At 40.2% G+C, this 18,866-nt stretch overlaps 1 protein-coding gene across 5 annotated transcripts in view; it reads right to left on the reverse strand.

Moving 5' to 3' along the window:
• MAEA (macrophage erythroblast attacher, E3 ubiquitin ligase) overlaps positions 1-18,866 on the reverse strand; it is a 112,899-nt gene that overhangs the window by 13,611 nt on the left and 80,422 nt on the right. For 3 of the 5 annotated variants that reach the window (XM_077815956.1, XM_077815959.1, XM_077815957.1), the window contains exons 5-6: positions 18,262-18,375; positions 16,172-16,248 (exon numbers count right to left, since the gene is read on the reverse strand). In XM_077815956.1, the coding sequence (XP_077672082.1) occupies positions 16,172-16,248; positions 18,262-18,375 (191 nt within the window). The remainder of the gene's footprint in view (positions 1-16,171; positions 16,249-18,261; positions 18,376-18,866) is intronic. The other 2 variants (XM_077815960.1, XM_077815961.1) reach the window with 1 other exon arrangement.

Below are 18,866 nucleotides of genomic sequence, written 5' to 3' on the forward strand. Positions count from 1 at the left end.
CATACCTATCTGTATGGCAGACATTTGACCTTGCTGACAGATCACAGCTCATTAACTTCAACATGGAATTCTGTCATTAGCTGCTACTTGTATGCAATGCTGGGCATTGCTATTTTTAGCTCATTCCTAGACTATTCAATTCCATAAAAAGAAAAGGAGTACTTGTGGCACCTTAGAGACTAACCTTTTCTTTTTGCAAATACAGACTAACATGGCTGTTACTTCAATTCCATAAAGGGATTCAACACAGCAATGCTGATGGGCTGTTGCACCTACTACGTCCAAGCTTCTGTCAACCCAAAGAAACCTCAGATAAACTGTTTTATCTCAGTGTGATTTCTTCTATGAAAGAAATGGTACGACAGGGTACACTGTCGATCATAAAAATCCCCAGTTTACACAATTCACAGCGTCATGTGAATTATCTGTGATTCATGGTTGCATTTACAGGGCCTGAGAGTGATCATTCCAAAATCACTTATGTATGGATGAAAGCCAAAGCCCGGAATCATGTGGCCAGAGATTGACAGAGACATTGAGAAGAAGGCAAAGTGCTGTATTATGTGTCAACAAATTCAGCATGATCCTGGCTCAGCTTGTCTACACCTTTGGTTGTGGCCTGAGACTCCTTGATCACATATTCAGGTGGACTTTGCTGGACCATTCGAAGCTTGTATGTTCATAGTGGATACCTATTTACTGCAGCTACCAAGATCACTGCACATCTTTGTATCTTGTTTAGCCTATCTGGTCTACTGTTACAGTTGGTGACTTCAATTCTGTTCAGAAGAATTTCATTCAAATGGAATTCAGCACATTGTACTGCTCCAAACCATTCTGCTATACAAAGACTAGTGGAACACTTTGTCTAGACACTTAAGCATGCCTTAAAAACCGAGTCTATTTTGAATCATCAGCAGAGATTGACAATGTCCTGCTGGTCTACAGGAACACACCACATGTTCTACACGGGAATCTGCAACTCTTTTTTGAAGCAATCTTTGTGTACCTGTTTGGACTTGAAAATCCTGATGTTACCTTTACATGTTGCCAGATACCAAGCTATGCAAACTGATTGATGATATGAGACTTGCCATTGTTCTTTTCAAGTTGGAGACTTAATGTGGACTCACAACTATGGTTGTGGAGTGAAATGGATACCTGCAGAATAGGTACAGGACAGGTAAAGGACATTTGTTGTCTGTGGTAAAACTATCCAATGGTACTTCAAAGAAAACTACATATGGGCTAGTTGCAGCCTTGACAAGTATCAGAGTCCAGGGGTGTTCCAGCAGGATTTTCTGTTCCTGAAATTGAATCTTCTCCTGTTACAACTTCTAATGTCAATGACTTGTTGGAAGAAACTCTGGTACCAGAGCCAGTTGATTCCTTACCACCGACTGTTCCTTTTGTACAGAACAATACCATACCACCACCACATCATCAAGAGAGTGTGAAAATCAGTGATGTGCCTGAATTTATAACCTGTTTAGCAAGTGAACTGCAAGCCCAGGGCAGATTAATCCCTTACAACTTGAAAGTTTGTGGTAGTCCACCCACAACTTTTAGTTAGGTTATACAGTGTTTTATGTTAGCCACATAAATGACAATGTATATATAGTTGGGAAGTATTTTTTAAAAATAGGGTGGAGGAATGTCATGCCCTGCCCTTTTAAATGCTTAGGCACTCTGTACTCAGAGCAGAGCTTCACTTTTGTTTCTTGCCAGACAATAGTCACCGCAGCAGATAGCAGTGTTTAAATCCGCTTCCCCCGTGTCTGTCTTCTTCACTGCTGGGTCCAAATATAACAATTGCGTCACCCGCCTTGTGTCTCAAATAAATTTTGTCTATAAAGACTAGAAAGCGAACCAAAATAACTTATTCAAAGCAAAACTAAAAGTGATTTTAAAAAAAATTTGAATGGATTAACATTTAAAAACTCCTTGAGAAACATGAAGTTACTAGGGCTTGAAGATACTTTAGGATCGCTCTCAGGAGCCTCTATACAGCACACTTAAAGTAGTCCTCTTACGAATGCCCAGTTTTTTCAAGAGCTGACATTTTAAAAACAATCAATTAAGAAACAAAGCAGTATATTTGTGAGTGAGTTTACAATAGTATCTGCTAACCTTTAACAGAGCTAGTTCAACGCTTCCACTATAAACCCCCTATTTTCAGTAGGGTGCTGATTGGTCTAGTGGACTGATGACCATGTGACAGAGTCAGGAGATCTGTGGTTAAGGGGCGACCTGATTACAGTCTATAAGTACCTATGTGAGGAATAAATATTTAATAATGGGCTCCTGAATCTTGGAGAGAAAGGCATAACATGATCCAATGGCTACAAGCTGAATCTAAACAAATTCAGACTGGAAATAAGGTGTAAATTTTTAACAGTGAGGGTAATTAATTATTGGAACAATTTACCATGTGTCATAGTGGATTCTCCATTGCAGACAATTTTTAAATAGAGACTGGATGTTTTTTCAAAAGATATGCTCTAGAAATTATTTCGGGTAAGTTTAATGGTCTGTGTTCTATAGGAGGTGAAACTAGATGATCACAATGGCTCTTTCTGGCCTTGGAATCTATTCCTGTCATCTCACTTTGACTATGGGCAAGCCACTTCTGTGCCTTGGTTTCCCCATCTGTAACATGGAGAGGATAATTAAACATCTTTGTAAACTGTTTTGAGGCCTTTTGCTCAGAAATGTTATGTTATGTTAGTGCAAGGTATTATGTTTGCTCTAGGCTGTAATAATTCTGTCCATTTTATACTTCTGGGGAAATTCTGCACCACTGCGGCACAGCAGAAAAATCGGAAAGCAAAGAGAAGCTGCACCAGTGCTCGCTCACCCCTCCCTGGCAGCTGGGGGACAGGTAAATCACTGGAGGGATGCGGGTCTGGGATGTTAGTCCCAGATGGGTGGGCAGAGAAGGAGGACGGAGATTGAGTTCCCCCTCCCGTGCACAGAGCAGCCGGGGCCAGGTCAGATCAACCCCCAGAAACTTCCCCTGGCTACAGGAAGCTCTGCACCATGGGATGGGGCTTGGTGGTGGGGGTGGGGTCTGGGTGTGTGGGGGAGTGAGACTCGGGGTTAGGGTTCTCTGTGTGTGTGTGGGGGGGGTGAGGCTCAGCAGGAATGGGGGTAGAGGGGGTTCGGCTGTATAGGGGTTGGATGGACAGGGGAAGCAGCTCCCTATGCAGTGACCCCTTCCCCCACCCATGCGCCTGGAACCCCCCTCACATCAGGAGCTCCCCCCCACCCACCGAGTCCCCCAATCCTCCACCTTGCCAAGTCTCACTCCCTGCCACACCCAGACCTCCATCCCACTGAGCCCCAACCAGCTGTACCCTGACCCCCCACCCCACCAAGCCCCACTCCTCCAGCCCCTACCCCCTGAGCTCTAATCACCTTCATCTGGACTCCCCTGCAGAGTCCCATTCCTCCTGCACCGAGCCCCTGTGCCTTCCAATTCCCCCCTGCACCCAGACCTGCGACCGAGCTGCCTGCAACCAGAACCCTGGTACTCGAGGGAATTCTGTGCCAAAAAATTTTAATTCTGCAAATTAAATTTAAATTCTGCAAAGTTATGAATATTTTAATTGTCAAAATAACACAATATAATCACACCATTTTCAGTTATTTTGGTAATTTATTTCAAAATACTTGTCAGGAAATAATTGAAAATGGTGTAATTATATTGTGTTATTTTGACTAATAAAATATGCAGAATTTTGCAGAAGTGTAAAATATTGTATACAGAATTTTTAATTTTTGGCGCAGAATTCCCTCAGGAGTACATTTTTAAAAATGCAAAAAGGAAAAAGCTAACCAGTTTCAAAATACTATTATAAATTCACAGCATTCTGCCGCTGCCCATCTTTTGGCTGAATTCAAACTGAGATTTGGAAAGTTATGTTCAAAAAGAATTTTATAAGACTCTACATTACCCTAGTTTTGGCCAGGTCATCAATACCATGAGAACACTCGTTAGTGATATTTCAGTGTACCCACTTCCTCTTCTGGCCCAAACCACATCATCATAGAAATCATATAGGACAGACTGTTTCTACACAGTTCCCTATTTTGGGTAAGTAATTTCAAGACGGCAAAAATTGTTCTCCGAGTCCTGACTGTATTATAGTAGCAGCAGTCTTACTTTGATAACTTGGAAAAGGGGACCAGCCTCAATGTATTAAAAGAAAACTAGGAGGCCAAGACCCTCATCTGTATTCCACAGTGGGTACACATGCACTCCATGTGGCTGAGCACAGAAGATTCTTGCCACTATTGTTCACTGGTCCACCCCTCTGCTCTCATTCTCCTCATGCTCTGATCAGAGAATATAACAGATGGTGCAGACTGATAGTTGGCTATATAGAATTGGAGACTGGTAGACATGAATGCTTTCCTCCCTAGGAGGTCCAAGCATTTGGCTTCCTGGTCTATAGGGACAGATGGTTTTCTACTTTTCTCTGTATCAGCCTGAATCACCAGGGAGTTTTGGTCAGGATGAGTCAAGAGAAATTCTGGTCCCATGGGAGAAAAAGTATCTCTCCTCTGCCCTATTAAAAGTGGGTGCACATATTGCTGGGGTGTCCCATGGCTCTTTGGCTGGGTCTAGGATAGCCTTGTTGATTGGGAGTGCAAACCTAGTACATTCTATAATTTGCAAAATGTCCATGAATTTGTGGGATGACTGACTTCTTCCAAGGAGATCTGGAGGACATCACCAATCCTTCCTTGTGATTGTCTGGTGAAGACAGTGATGCTGGAGTAAGGAGGAAAAGGATGCTGTCAGGAGAGGAAGACTATATAGCTGACTATAACACTGAGTCCGGTTCTTCTTCCTCCTCCATGGGTTCTGGGGATAGTTCAAGCTGGTTACTCAGAGGAGAGGGATGTGATGTTCTTTGTGGGACCAGACGGATTCAGAATAATGCATCTACAGGTTCCGCAGTCCCTAGTAGGGCCAGGGAGAGGGATCTATCATGGGTGGGAGTGGACCCAAAGGCATTAGGTACCACAAGTCCCGGGGGGTGGGGGGCAATCCCATCTTATGTGATCATGACGGGCCCCCAGAGATTTTGGAGCCTCCATTCAGGCTCACGTCCCTTGGAGGTGGTGTTGAGAGTTTCTCTCATATGCCAGATTCACCCAATGAAGAAATTGTGGGCTCCATCTCCAAGGCCATTGCTGTCAGAACTGTTTGAGGAATGATACCAGCTGGTAGAGGAAATAGAAGACCAGTCTCTTCCATAATATTTTGTGGCTAGATGGTGTCAGAATCTCCCTTGGAAGGATCAGTTCAGATAAGAGGGGAGGATTCCAGATCTGGCAGAATGGTGACGTCCTGCGAAGTGATGCATTTGTCAACATGATAAATTGTGTCTCTGTGAACCTTTAGAATTGGCACCAATGATGTATGGGGTAAACATTTGTCCACCAGTACCAAAGACTGTACTGACTGATGCTCATACCTCTCTTTACTCTGTACCAACGGTCCTGAGTCCTGTTCCTACTGGTGCCGCTGAAGAGAGAAGTTTAATCACTGAAGCCTGTCATTTGGAACACCTCAGCCCGCTACACAGATGAGTCTGCACAGCTCAGATATGACTAAGGCCTGATAGCCTGCTCCATAAGTTGCTTCCTGAATTCCCACACTTGATGGGTTTGGGAAGGAGTGGTGGACACTACACTTAGTGGAGATATGAGCTTCTCTAATACAGCAGAGGCACCTCAGGTGGTCATCACTGACTGGGAAAGATCAGGGGCAGGAGACATGAATCCCGGGCCTAATCAGTGTATCATGCCAGGAAGGAGGAGGGGGTGTACTCCCCCAAAATCTAACTAAGAAGAGTTTACAATATTTACAGTTTAATATTTACAGGAATGACGCTGAAGGGTTAGACCATAGGACACTGGAGTGTTCTGTCTCAGACCATGTGGTGGTAAGAAGGAAATGAAGAGGTGGAATCAGTCCATACCATGTCTTATACCCTTGGATCAGAGAACAAGGTTTTCTGGTCTCAGGCACATGGAGTGCATATACGCCCAGTGGTATGCACATGGGGACCAACACTCAAAGAAGAGCTGAGAATTATTGTTATTAGTTATGGAGCCAAAGGGCAAATGTCACCTCAGTTCAGCAGCAGTCTATAAAACTAGCCATTATGACTTTTTCTTCTTGACCATTCACTTTTAGTGGGAGCATTCCAATCAAATATCACTCACTATTACACGTGCCAGGCAAACTGATAGGGATATCAAGTCCGGTCCCAAGTTCACTGCACATGCAAAACCAAGCCAGAATTAATGCTGAGCATGCAGGGTCTTTTTCAGGGAATCATGAACCAAGCAGTGTTCCCATTTCAGTTCATTTGAAAGCTTATATGTTTCTATTTATCTACTTAAATGTGACTACTCCATATTGCAGAAGACTGGAGCAAATAAACAGAAGCCAACACAAAAATCTCAAACATTTCCCCACAGTAGGTTAAGATGAAGGTTGTCCTGTTTCTGTTGTTGCCAGCTGGTAAGTTTCTTCTCCAATTCCCCACTCCCACCTTTTTAATCTTTCCTCTCCTAGAGCCTCCTCTCCTAGAGCCCCCCCCCACCTCCAATTAAAGGCTGAATTCATTACTCAGGCAGGCAAAAGGGAGGCTAGAAATAGATGCAAAGTAACACTTGAGAAAAGGGAGGTGAGTTTGCTGCCCAAAGCCCCTTCTGTGAAGTAAGGGACAGTTCTCCCACACAAGGATATAAGACCATTAGATGGCCTGCGGGCTGTTTATCTCCTCCATCCCTCTGTGTCAACTTTGTCTATCCTCTTCCATTGGTGTCTTACTTTGTCTCGTATGCTCCCATACATACCATGCCGTGAAACGATAAAGCATGAGATTTGATTGACTGAATTTCAGCAACTGTTATTGGAGCAGATGACAGAGTCTCATACAGAGATAATTTAATAGTGTGGATGGTGGAAGGGTTTTGTACAATACTTGAACTTCTATCCAAAAGAAAGTAATTTTAGTTAGTCAGGTCTATTCTCAGCAGCCTGACCAAGTACCATCAATAATTACCACTCAAGGAAAGGCCGTATCCTATCACACCATACCGACAACAATTCTTTCAGCTACAGGAGACAACTAAAGTCAGCAAGTGAAATTCTGGCCTTACTGAAGTCAGTGGGAGTTTTGCCACTGATTTCAATGAGACCAGAGCTTCACCCAGCATCTATATGATTAAAATAAAACCCCCAAAGATTATATACCGGCTATTCCTTTAAATTCTTAATTGACACTGCAGGCAGATAAGAAGAATACTGAACTAACTGATCACATGAAAGCTCAGATTCCTAACTGAACCTCGCCAAGTGAAACTCCCCTTCCCAAGAACTCAGTGAAGACATCATCTTGAAATGTTTAGAGTATCTCTTAGGGCTATCCTGTTGAGTTCAAATTTTTAAAAGGGCTTCTACAGTCAAGAAAGTAACTGTAAAAATGGCACATCAGTGTGGCTTGAACACCACATTCGCTTACTCTTCTGATGGACCAAGTTTTTACTATCATTAACACAGGTGAATCAATACAACTATGACAGAATGCGCTATAAATGTATTCTGCCCAATACATCACCAAAATTGGTAGCTAAATTCTCACTGCAGATCATGGTGTAATAGGCAGAAAGAGCAGTTTGCTCAAATCCTGGGATGAGTTTGTCAACTTTGGGGCAAGGACCTAGGTTTTTTGTTAGATTTGTTTGTGAAGTTGACATACCTATCATGGGAGAGAAGTGATTATATAAAATAACTTCAATGCCATCATTGTGTGTGTGCGTGCGCAATTTGACACAAAACCAGAAACCAGAGCAAATCTGACTGAGAAAATCAAAGAGAAAATGAAAACACTCACGTTTCACTCACTACTCCAACTACAGCTGCAGTACACTCAGTTACAAGATATACAAGGCACATGGATCTCTACGCACGATATGACTGAATATATATATTAATCAGGCAGTGGCAATAACTGAACACAGAATGTAAACCGTTATGAGGGAGGACATGTTCTTTATTCTGCTCAATGGACCACGTTAGAACAGCTTTCTTATCTCGAACCCCTTTACTTGCAGTCAAATAAGTTTGTACTGAAAAAGCACCATGAAGTTATTCCACTTATCCACCTGTTCAGAAAACAAAAATAGAATGAGGAAAACCAAGACTCTGGCCAACCCTAGACTTATTGCAAAAATGGATCTGAAATGAGTTGAGTATTTCCCTTTTCTCCTTGTGTACACAACACTATTTCCCCCTGCCCCCAGCTAAGATCTAGTTGAGTACAAAATCAGCATCTGAATAAAGCCTCTCATGATTACCGACCACTAGTGACTACATTATATATCTTTTGCATCCCAACAGTGCTGAAAATCCCTGGAATGTAATAAAATATACAAAATTTCAGCATAGGTGTAAAAGTCTGACAACAGCCAGAAAGAATGAAGTTAGCATCAATATATCCCTAACATTTTTTGTAAAAGGTGTTGCCTTTGGTTTTTTTTGTTTTTTTTTTTTTTAAAAGGCTGCATGAATTAAGCACAGAGTATTAACCTGAACTTTGAATTTTCTACCATCATGTCATAGCCTTAGCATTAAACAGTTTTTGTATATTCTTGAAACTTGCTCTTTCAAGAGCACTCTGATGAACAACCTTAGAGCAACTCAGTGTGCACACATTATATTCTAAAAAGCTTCAGAAATTCAAACATTGTTATTAAATAAGATATATATTTTTAAAGCTCACATCAATTGTACCCTAAAAGCAATGTGTCACTTTAGAGGTTCTCAGCAGGCAGTAAGCAAAGCTTTCAAACTTATTTAAACATCAGCTGCTTTCAACAAAATGTCAGCTCTCTGAGTTCCACTCATACAGGAAACTACTTGGTAAACAGCCTCTTTCTCTGCTTTCTAATGGATGCCTGACCTATTTATTGCATCATGGACACAATACTGAAAGAATCCTACTGCAGGCACTTAACAGAAGCAAGCTAATAAAAACAGAAGTGGTAGTGGTTTGCTAAAAGCAATCAGAATTTTTATACTACACCTTCCAAAATAAGTTAGTTTTCAAATTCTTTGTTATTCATGAAAATATGTGTTTTAAAGTTAACAAACCAGATGGATATTTTGAACATTTTCTGCTAGTTAACAGTATTTTCTAAAGCAAGTTTCTTTAGAACTTGCAGTGAGATGTTGAACACAGAATGCACAGTGCTAGGAGCGAATTAGTGCTATCAAAAGCATTGAATTAGACAAAGACATTCTGCAGTTCCCCTTTTTTTTATGTCGGAATAAAAAAAACGAAATAATTCAGACAGAAGTATTACAACTGGAAAAGTTTTAATTGCCAGCTGCATCTGTTGCGGTTCAGAACCAACTAAATATCTTTATACAGAATACATATATTCTTTGCCCTTAAAAATCGAATATAATGATTTAAATATGCACTTGCAGTACAAGTTAAGGTGATAACTCGATTTATGGACTTACTATACAACTAGGAAATATTAATTCAAATGCAAACCTCAAATAAAGGGACAGAACCTCTTCCCACCCCACACAAGTAGTATTTCAAATAAGTGACAATTCATATACTGATTTTGTAGTGTAGGTGTGGGCAACTGTTGGCCAATTCGGAAAAAAAAAGGAACAATTTCCTTTACCATACTGGACATTTCCTTTTACAATATAGGACATTGTTCTGAAAATCTAGTGAAAATATTATGTAATCATTGTAAGGCAGGTAGACATCTAAATAGCTCTCTGATATGTAAATGAAGTTGTTTTAATTATTAGATACTATTCATGCTGGTGTGGTGCCCACAGTATGCGGTGTGCTGTGCGCACACACACAGTTTGTATCCTTTCTTTTCTTGATTGCAAGCTCTTTGTGGCAGGGCACAAAATGAGGAAAAAGGGAAAAAGGACACAATAGACAAGCAAAAGCTCTGATCCTTTAAATTATTCCATGTCTGCTCGGAATCTGAATGAAGAACGGAGCACATTGCAGATCAGGGCCCAGAATGATAACAACTGGCAAGTGTCTTATTAGTTCTATGGAAGAAGGAAGGTTTGTTATACAATTCCTTGCCATTACCAATTTGCCACTATACACCGTTATTGTTTCGAGCCTTAGCAGTTTAGTTGTACACTCATGGTCATTTGCCTTTGACAGCTTGCTTTCTGTAACCTTTAGCTTTTATTTTCTTTTACTTATTTTATCTAATTTCCCCCACCCTAACACTCTCTTCTCTTATTTTCCATATGTTTAGAATTTTTTTGGGGGGGGGAGGGGCTATTTTTAAGGTTTTCCATGTATGTTCTAATCATTTAGATTTATTTTATAGGAGTTTTACAAAAGGGCACTGTTACAAATGCTTTAGGCTCCCTCAATATAGCTTAATAATACAACTACAGAAATTTCAAGATAACTCACCCCAAATATTTTTTGCGCACTTACAGTATGTACTCCTATATAGTCTTAGGGTATTGTATTTTTATTGAATTGTTTCATTATAATCAGTTCCTGTTTCACTTCATTTTCCCCTGACCAATTACTACCACCCTCCCCACCGTCACAAACAATCAAGACCCCTTTAGCAAGAGAGGCCCAAAGAACAGTTTGTGATGTCAATGTGGTTCCCTGCTGTCACTCTTCTCCTTCCAGAGAGACGCAACACGGGCCTTTCATAGGTCACTACCTAAAGATGTATGGGTGGGCGATTTTGCACACCCTTGTGGCTAGGTTGACCCAGCACACCTAAACTTTCTCTCTGCTGGGAAGTGTGGGAAGGGACTCACCAGCAAGTTACACAGAATTTTAGCCTTTGGTACTAACATTTATTTTCTTTGTTCTACACAACAGTATGCACAAACAGTGAGTTTTTAGAACAGGTCTAGCCCTAACCTCCATGAAATATTCTGCTGAAATTGCAACCAAATCAAAGCCAACTTAATGCAAATCATGAATTACGGGCTTGTGTACACTTAAAATGCTACAGCAGCACAGCTGGACGGCTGTAGCGCTTCAGTGTAGACACTACCTACACCAACAGAAGGGATTCTCCCATCAGTGCCAGTAATCCACCACCTCCAGAAGCAGTAACTAGGTTAGAGGAACAATTTGTCTGTCAACCTAGCGCTGTCTACATGGGGACTTCGGTCAGCTTAATACCGCTCACGGGTGTGGATTTTTTTTTTTCCCCACTCTCCTAGCCAATGTAGTTAAACCAACCTAATTTTCTAGTGCACACCGGGCCTAGGTTATTTAGTGTTGACAATATACTGTGCTGTCACGCAAGAGATCAGCTTATGTTCCAAGCTTGCACCTTTGCTCTGATAATGACAGAGAATATATCTGGTCTCTCAAGCAACCTCCTTCCACCAACCCTGGAGTAACCTTAAGAAGATTTTCTAAGGGCTGGTCTACACTAAAGCTGTAAGTAGACCCAAGTTACATAACTGAAGTTGATGTAACTTAGGTCAACTTTCATCAGTGTTTACACAACGCTGTGTCAGCGGGAGACACTCTCCCTCCGACTTACCTTCCATCTTTCGGGGAGATGGAGTACAGATGTTGATGGGAGAGCACTCTGCCATCGACTTAGTTTATCCTCACCAGATCCTCTATATTGACACCACTACATCGATCGCAGCAGTGCCAATTTAGCCGTGAATACAAGTCCTAATGCCGTGCCAGGAAGAAGAAATTTTCACAGACCCACAATAAAAACACTGAGCCACCTTCTCCACTTTGCCCCCGTTCTGGGCCCATCATCACTTCATCTATGCTTACACCATTGCCATGTCTGGTTTCTGACTAACATAAAGAAGCTGCACTCCCAACAATGAAAATAGTGCTTTTAGAGCATGACTACCCGTTGTCAGGATGCAGGACAGCCAGCTTGGCATAGAAGCAATTCAGAAGTAGGCAATAAAGCCATACAGCACCACTGTACTCAACAGATCTGGAGGGCATGTGCTTCAGAAAAAAAGATCAAGACTATCTGAGAGGCTTTCACGCTTCCCCACAAAGGTTGTACATTATATTTTTTACATTTGAGAGATATATCAAAGCACCTTGTAGGAGCCTAAATGACAGCCCATGGAGTATTCATGCTTGTAAAGACTGGCATCATTTTCTAAAAAAACCAAAAACCAAAACAAAAAAACTACAACTGTTTAAAAAGAAAAACATTTTGCAAATTACATAAAGCTGCTTCTTAGGAAGCTGAGCAGTGATATTGGGTTGGGTTGCGCGGAAACAAGAGAGATGAAGATTTGGGCAGAGATAGGACTGAGCACGAAAGAAATGATGTGGAAGTTTAAAGTAAGCAGCATATTTGAATGGAGTTGAAACTAGGCCTGGGAAACATAAGAACAGAGCTTTAATACTGAAGTTTACCTCAAAGAGATTTTCATTGAGAAGAGACCTCCCAATACTGCAGTAATTTTTACATACCCATACAGTGCTATTTTCTTTCATAGGCTCCCCTTCATTATGTCCAACTGTAACTTACAAAGTCTGTCTAAACTGCTGCAGGCCTTTGATTTCTGCACAGCTTTGTTATACTCATGTAGCAGATAGAATGACTTCGGTCCCGTTGAAAACAACCTGAAACTAGATTAGCTTCACACATCTCTAAAAGAATTAAACCAATCTCTCTCACCCACACTGTATGACATATGGGTGGGTGAAGGGGAGCTTCTACCTGCCTTCCATCACAAGATCTTGCATTGGACACCTGGAACGAAGCAGGTATCTACTTGCAATCTCAAGTCCACATTGCTTCTTTACCCAAGATCTCTTCCTTCATCTTTGCCGCACTCTAGGGCTCTTCAAGTCCCAGTACAGACCAACTTTCCTCTCCCCAATGGGCCCTTCCTACTTGTTGCCCAATTCCTTATAAGGCTTCTTTTGCAGTCCTTTGGTGGAGCAGCTCTTTCTCCCTCCAGGTCTCAGCTTTATAAAAGGGATGACACCGTCTATATACTCCTAATTCTCTGCGATAAAGTTTGCAGCTCTCATACACCCTGGCAACTAGCCACCTACTGTGCCTGGCTAAAAACAGAAGGTAGACAGGACTTAAAGAGGCCAACACAAACTTACTAAGGGCTACTTTAACTTTTTCTTGCATTCTTCACATGTAAGTTACAACAGCAGACACACTTACTTGTCAGTAGAGTGGTTGTGAGTAGATCTATGGAAAGTCTAAGTCACACTACATCACACACAACTTTTGAATTTGAAACCCTATCTCCAGAGCTCCATAAAAGTCTCTAAGAAAATGTAATTCTAGTCAGGTCCTAATTAAGTCACAAACACCTTAGGCTCATCATCCCTAGAGCTCCAGCTCCTAGAGTCATGTGCTTATATTAGAACCTCAGCTTTTATTATATAGAGGGAGAGAGCACGCGCGCACGCTAGCTAGGCACTCTTTGGAAATCCCAATCTAAGGGAATTAAGTGCTCACCCCATTCAGTCATTTTTGAAAGATCTACACCCCTAGCCCTGAAAGATGTAAAAGTGACTCAAACATAAGTGATGGCTTGTCTACACAGAGAAATTTAGGGGCGTAATTATACTGGTAAATTTCCCTACATAGACAAGCCCTGAAGCAGTGATGTCTGATTGAGAGTGCAGATAGCTTGAAACAAGAACTCAAAGATGTCAAGTGCCTCACGCATCTCAACGGGGTATTGACTCACCAATTGCTGCAGGGGCCCTACCAACACCATCACAGAGTGATGAGTGTGTGGCAGGAGAAAAATGTAGCAGCTATGGCTTATCTACAAAAGTAGATACCCCAAATGCTGAAGACAACACTGGACCCCTGAACTCCCATCCCTCCCGGGTGGTGAAGGAGAGGGAAAGGAGACCCATGACCTTCCCCCTTCACGCAGGGGTCCACTCTAACCATAACTCCAGTGACAGGCCATTGTTGGAGAGCCCCAGATTGTCTCAATAGGCCCCCCAATTCTTGTAAAAGTCTCAAAGCTGCCATCTCAAAGAGATGGTGACCAGCAGCGTTGCCAACTGTCACTAGTTTATCACGAGTCTGATTTTATTTGGTATGTTTCATTTTGGTTTGTTTGTTTTTTAAGGCCCACATCCTGGAATCCAGTGATTTTTTTGGAGAATTTTAGTTTTCATGAAAAGAAAAAAAATGTTTAGCCACAAAGCTGTGGAGAAATACTTGAAAGCATGACCCAATTATAACCAAAGGCTTAAACACCAAAACAATGTTTATTTTTTAAAAATATGCATGATTTTTGAACATTTGGGGTTTGCAATACTAAACAAGTGAAAGCACAGCAAGAACTAGAGGACAAGGCATGCTGAGAAATACTCTGAGCTCAGTGCACATATGCTGTTCTCTCCAGTACACACAGCTGTAGATGAACAGCTATGATGATATTCATATGGTATATTTCACTGGAATACTGCTATGGTATTCTTAATAAAACACATTCCAAAATCCTTTTGTTTACTCTCTTCCAGTGCTTGCTGCACACTGATACAGGAAGCTGGCAGTTATGCAAAAAGCAAATTGACTATGCAACAACTAGCTAATGCAGAAAGCATAATTTGTCACATTTCAGACATGTGAACACGAGACAATAGCAATAACAGCGTCACAATATTACAGTAGGGCATCAGTCTAGAATATCACAGTGAGACACAGGTAGCCCAGAATTAAGAATCCACCTTTCTTTTTCCTCCCTTCTGAAGATAATTCAGTATTCCATTTGAATCTAATAAAAAAAAGTGTTCTGTACCTAAAAATTGAGGTCCTGATTAAAAACGCTGAGAATTTTTATTTGTTTCTGTGATGCACCATGTGTATGGTATGACGGTGCACTATCCCTGCCATAAAAAGCTTCATGACAGTAAATGATGCAAGTATCCTACAAATATCCTGTTAGTTTCAACAAGATTTTATAAAGCAACACTAGGTAACAAAATGTAGTAGAAGCGGTCATGTAATTATAACTATACCACTCTAAACTCATCAGAATCACCTTCTCTTATTGTGCAGTAACTTGGTAATAGAATACTACAAAATATTATCACATATTATCTGCATACCACGAGGTCCCAGCACAGGCATCCCATTGATTTTAACCGAATCAGTTTCCTGTTCTGAAACATTATTCGAACACCTTAGATTGAGACCACTGACTCAGAAGCTTATTCATTTTAAATTACTTCTTGACTCAATAAAATAAGAAGTATTTACCCAGAGACAAGAAAGTTGTCTTGTGGTTAGAATAGAGGACAATGAGTCATGAATTCTTGGTTTTATTTCCAGCTCGGTCACTGACTCTAAGACCTTGGGCAAGCATGAACTGTCTTTTCCTACAGAAAATAGGTATAACATTTATATATCTCACAGAAGAGAGGAGTGTCTTATTTTTTGTAACATAATAGAGACCCTCAGATAATAGGTACTGTAGAGCTGCAAAGTATTAATATAATCCATTTAATAAGGAACTAAAATACTTCAAATAAATCCTAAAGTTTAATGGGGTTTAATAAAGATTGCATAATGAAAAACGCTTCAGAGCTGAAACAGTCTATATCTAGTTTTAGACATTTATGGTCAAAATGTTCAAGTTAAATCAGATTCCGACCAGTCCACATAAAAAGAGAAACTTCTTTTCTTGAGACACAGGAAGTTTGGCTGTGCGAGCCAATCCCATCTACCCTCTTTTAGTTTGTACTCGAGATTACTATAGTAATTGCAAACTGAACTGTGTATTAAAAGAAGCATTTGTCTACACCAAGAGACCAACAATGTAAAAAGTATATTTTTGATGACTATTTCTGAATTTTGAAGTTTTGCAAAGCCAGAAAGTTTTATTTTCAGTAACCACTTTAAAGTTTTTAATTATGTATCTCGAATGATAGCCTGTGCTTAAAATTCCAAATAATTCAATATGAACCTTAGTCTATTAAATCCCAAGAGAGTGTTTGATAATAACAATGCTGAGAAGACCATTTGTTGCAGTGGAGCTTCTGGGTGTGCAATAATAGTCACATGTTTCTTATGAAGTATAATATGTTCTTATTAAGAAAACGGTTTGGTAAGCATCCTAATTTCATACCTCACAGCATCCAGTCTCTTGTTCTGTCGAATGAGTTCAATGAACTCCTGAATCCTTAGGCTGAACTCCAGACAGCTCTGAGATTAAAGACAAGACAAGGTCTTAGATGGGGCCAAAGCAGCATTGCACAATGTGTCTTATGTGCTCAAAGTACTCAGTATGCCACAAAATAGTGTTAATGACATGCAACTTTGCTTGCTTTTAGGTATTTATGCAGATAAAATAGTTTAATGCTGGCATAAAATTCCCTAAAAGCAAACAAAAAGCCTCCTACTCCTCACCCTCCTCCAAAAGGAATTGTCGTAACAGGGACCAATTGTGTCCTGATGACTAAAGGATGCCATAATTCTCATGGGTGTCAATGGACCAGCAGTGTTGCTTTGTACTACATTCCAACTGTAAGACAGCAGATACTGTTGAAATTTCTGAGACAAAGCAATAATTAAGGCAGAGGAACCCTCTTAGTTATGAGACACAATGGAATTGTGCAGGATTGTTGGGGCAAAAGGTCTCTAAATGCTTACCTGAATGTTCATGTTAGCAAGAAAGTAGCACATTATTTTAGTTCACTGAGGGCCCTTTTTCCCCTGCCGCCAAAGAACCCAGAACAGTTATAAACGCCATACTAAAGACAATCTCATTCACACAAAAACCAAGTTGCATTTACCTGCTTTTGGAAAAGGTAAGTAAACTGACAGCGTCCCTTTAAATCAAATTTAGCACTGGTTCACAAAGATCTATAGGAAAACTTTGAACATGTAGAATTTAAAAAAGTTTTTCTCTCTGAAAAAAGAGCAATTCACCATGCTTTGTTATAGGGACAGAGTCAACTACTTTATTATCTTTAAAAAAACCCCCACACATACACCCTCTGAAGATTGAAAATAAATATGTATTCCTCAAATTTGTCTGCTCCATTCAGCGAACATTTTCCTCCCCCATGTTTCTAGTGAATGGCTGCCTTTTGTTTATTGTTTATCTGCACAGTAATATCGAAATTCCTCAATGACATCAGCAGGAATTTGAACGGCTCCAAATTTGGGTCAGTTAACTGTTTGTGGTGCAGCACACATTTATGACAGCCATTTTTTTTTTTTTTTTTTTTAACAATTAGAAACTTGTAAAGAATTTAAACTCAAACATCGTATTGATGGAATATACAGTTTTAAAGTGTAACTGTTTGAAAATAGGTTCTTTTTAACTCCCAAGCCTGACTGTCCAGAGAGAAGCAAGGATTCCACAAGATTTGAAGAGCTACATTGTCCTGTACTCTTAACTTTTGCTAAAGACAAAACTCTTGAAATTTGAATCGGCAGACAAAACAGAGGAACTGACTTTCAGATGTTTTGTTTTAAAATACCCAGTTACTTAACTCTGCACATCATCACTCATTTGGGATTTTAGATTAGTTTATTTTTTGTATCTTTTAAAAAAGATCCACTCTTTAGTAATCATCCCCCTACAGATAATATATTCTAGACATATACTTTCTCCCTTTAAGATACATGGAAAAAAAAAAGGTCTTCAGAAGTGTAGATGTCCTCCAGTGAACTGCAAGCCAATAGCTAAATTGGATTTTATAGACTGTCAGAACTTAAAAAACCTTGTGTAGTCAGTAAATTTCAGATTCATTACAATATAGCACAAATTTTGGTACAGTCTTACAGCCCTACTCACAAGAGTGGTAACTCAATGGGACTGCAGGACTTCTTCCCCGCCCCAACCCTTTCTTCTCCAGTTTAGCTTTTGGTTAGACTTGCAGGAAGGTGGGCAAGGAGTTAACACTAATAAGCAGCTAAGCTGCCTTACACTGAACAGAAATTTATTCCTGTGTGTTTCAAAAAGCAGCATAGTGATTTCCTCCAACTCTGATCTCTCACAGCCTTAGCTTTTATGTAAAGTAGGGCTTGCAGAAATAGATTTTTGGGGGGATGTGGAAGTTGTTTTATTCCCAGTTTTTATTTTTACATTGAATATTGCTGATGAAAAAAATTGAGGGTACTTCGGATTTAATTTCTTAAGTTACTTAACATATTAACATCACACAAGGTTTTCTTGAGCAGTATAATTATGCAACAGTGTTTACATACCAATTCTGGTTTTCCTTTAATGGTTTCCATAACAAGATCATCATTTTCTTTAGAGTAATCACAGGCCGATTTACTTTTGCGTCCCATCTTCGGTTCGTTCTCATTTTGGCGCCCCTGAGTGACAGAGAATGTCACTCTTTGCTTGTCATTAAGTGCACTCAGACATTTTTGGTTAAAGAAAGCGCTTAGTTTAAAAAAAAAAACAAAGAAGACACAAAACACCTTTCTGAGGGAGGCAGGGGTTTTGGTTAATATCAGTTAAAACAGATTTCTGCAAGCCCTATAAAAGATTACAGCATACTTTAAAAAGCAACTTTAAAGACAAGGGAATTTAAACTAACTATATATGGATAAACACAGAGTGACTCCTTATCTTCTGTTCATGGTGTACAAGGGCTGGAAAGAAATGTACTTTGCTTGTTACTAGATTACATGCAGCTTTTTTGAGAAAACTACATTCTAACTTAACATTATTGCATCTTATATTTCAAGTTAGCTCTCTTTTCTTTAAGTCATCATAGCTGGATAAAACTTTTTTAAGAAGGTAAATTTCTCCCACTGTGTTAAGCATGAGACTATATGTTTAGCATTTCAATTGCTCTCCA

The sequence above is a fragment of the Eretmochelys imbricata genome, chromosome 4, assembly GCF_965152235.1.
Source record: "Eretmochelys imbricata isolate rEreImb1 chromosome 4, rEreImb1.hap1, whole genome shotgun sequence".
NCBI lineage: Eukaryota > Metazoa > Chordata > Testudines > Cheloniidae > Eretmochelys > Eretmochelys imbricata.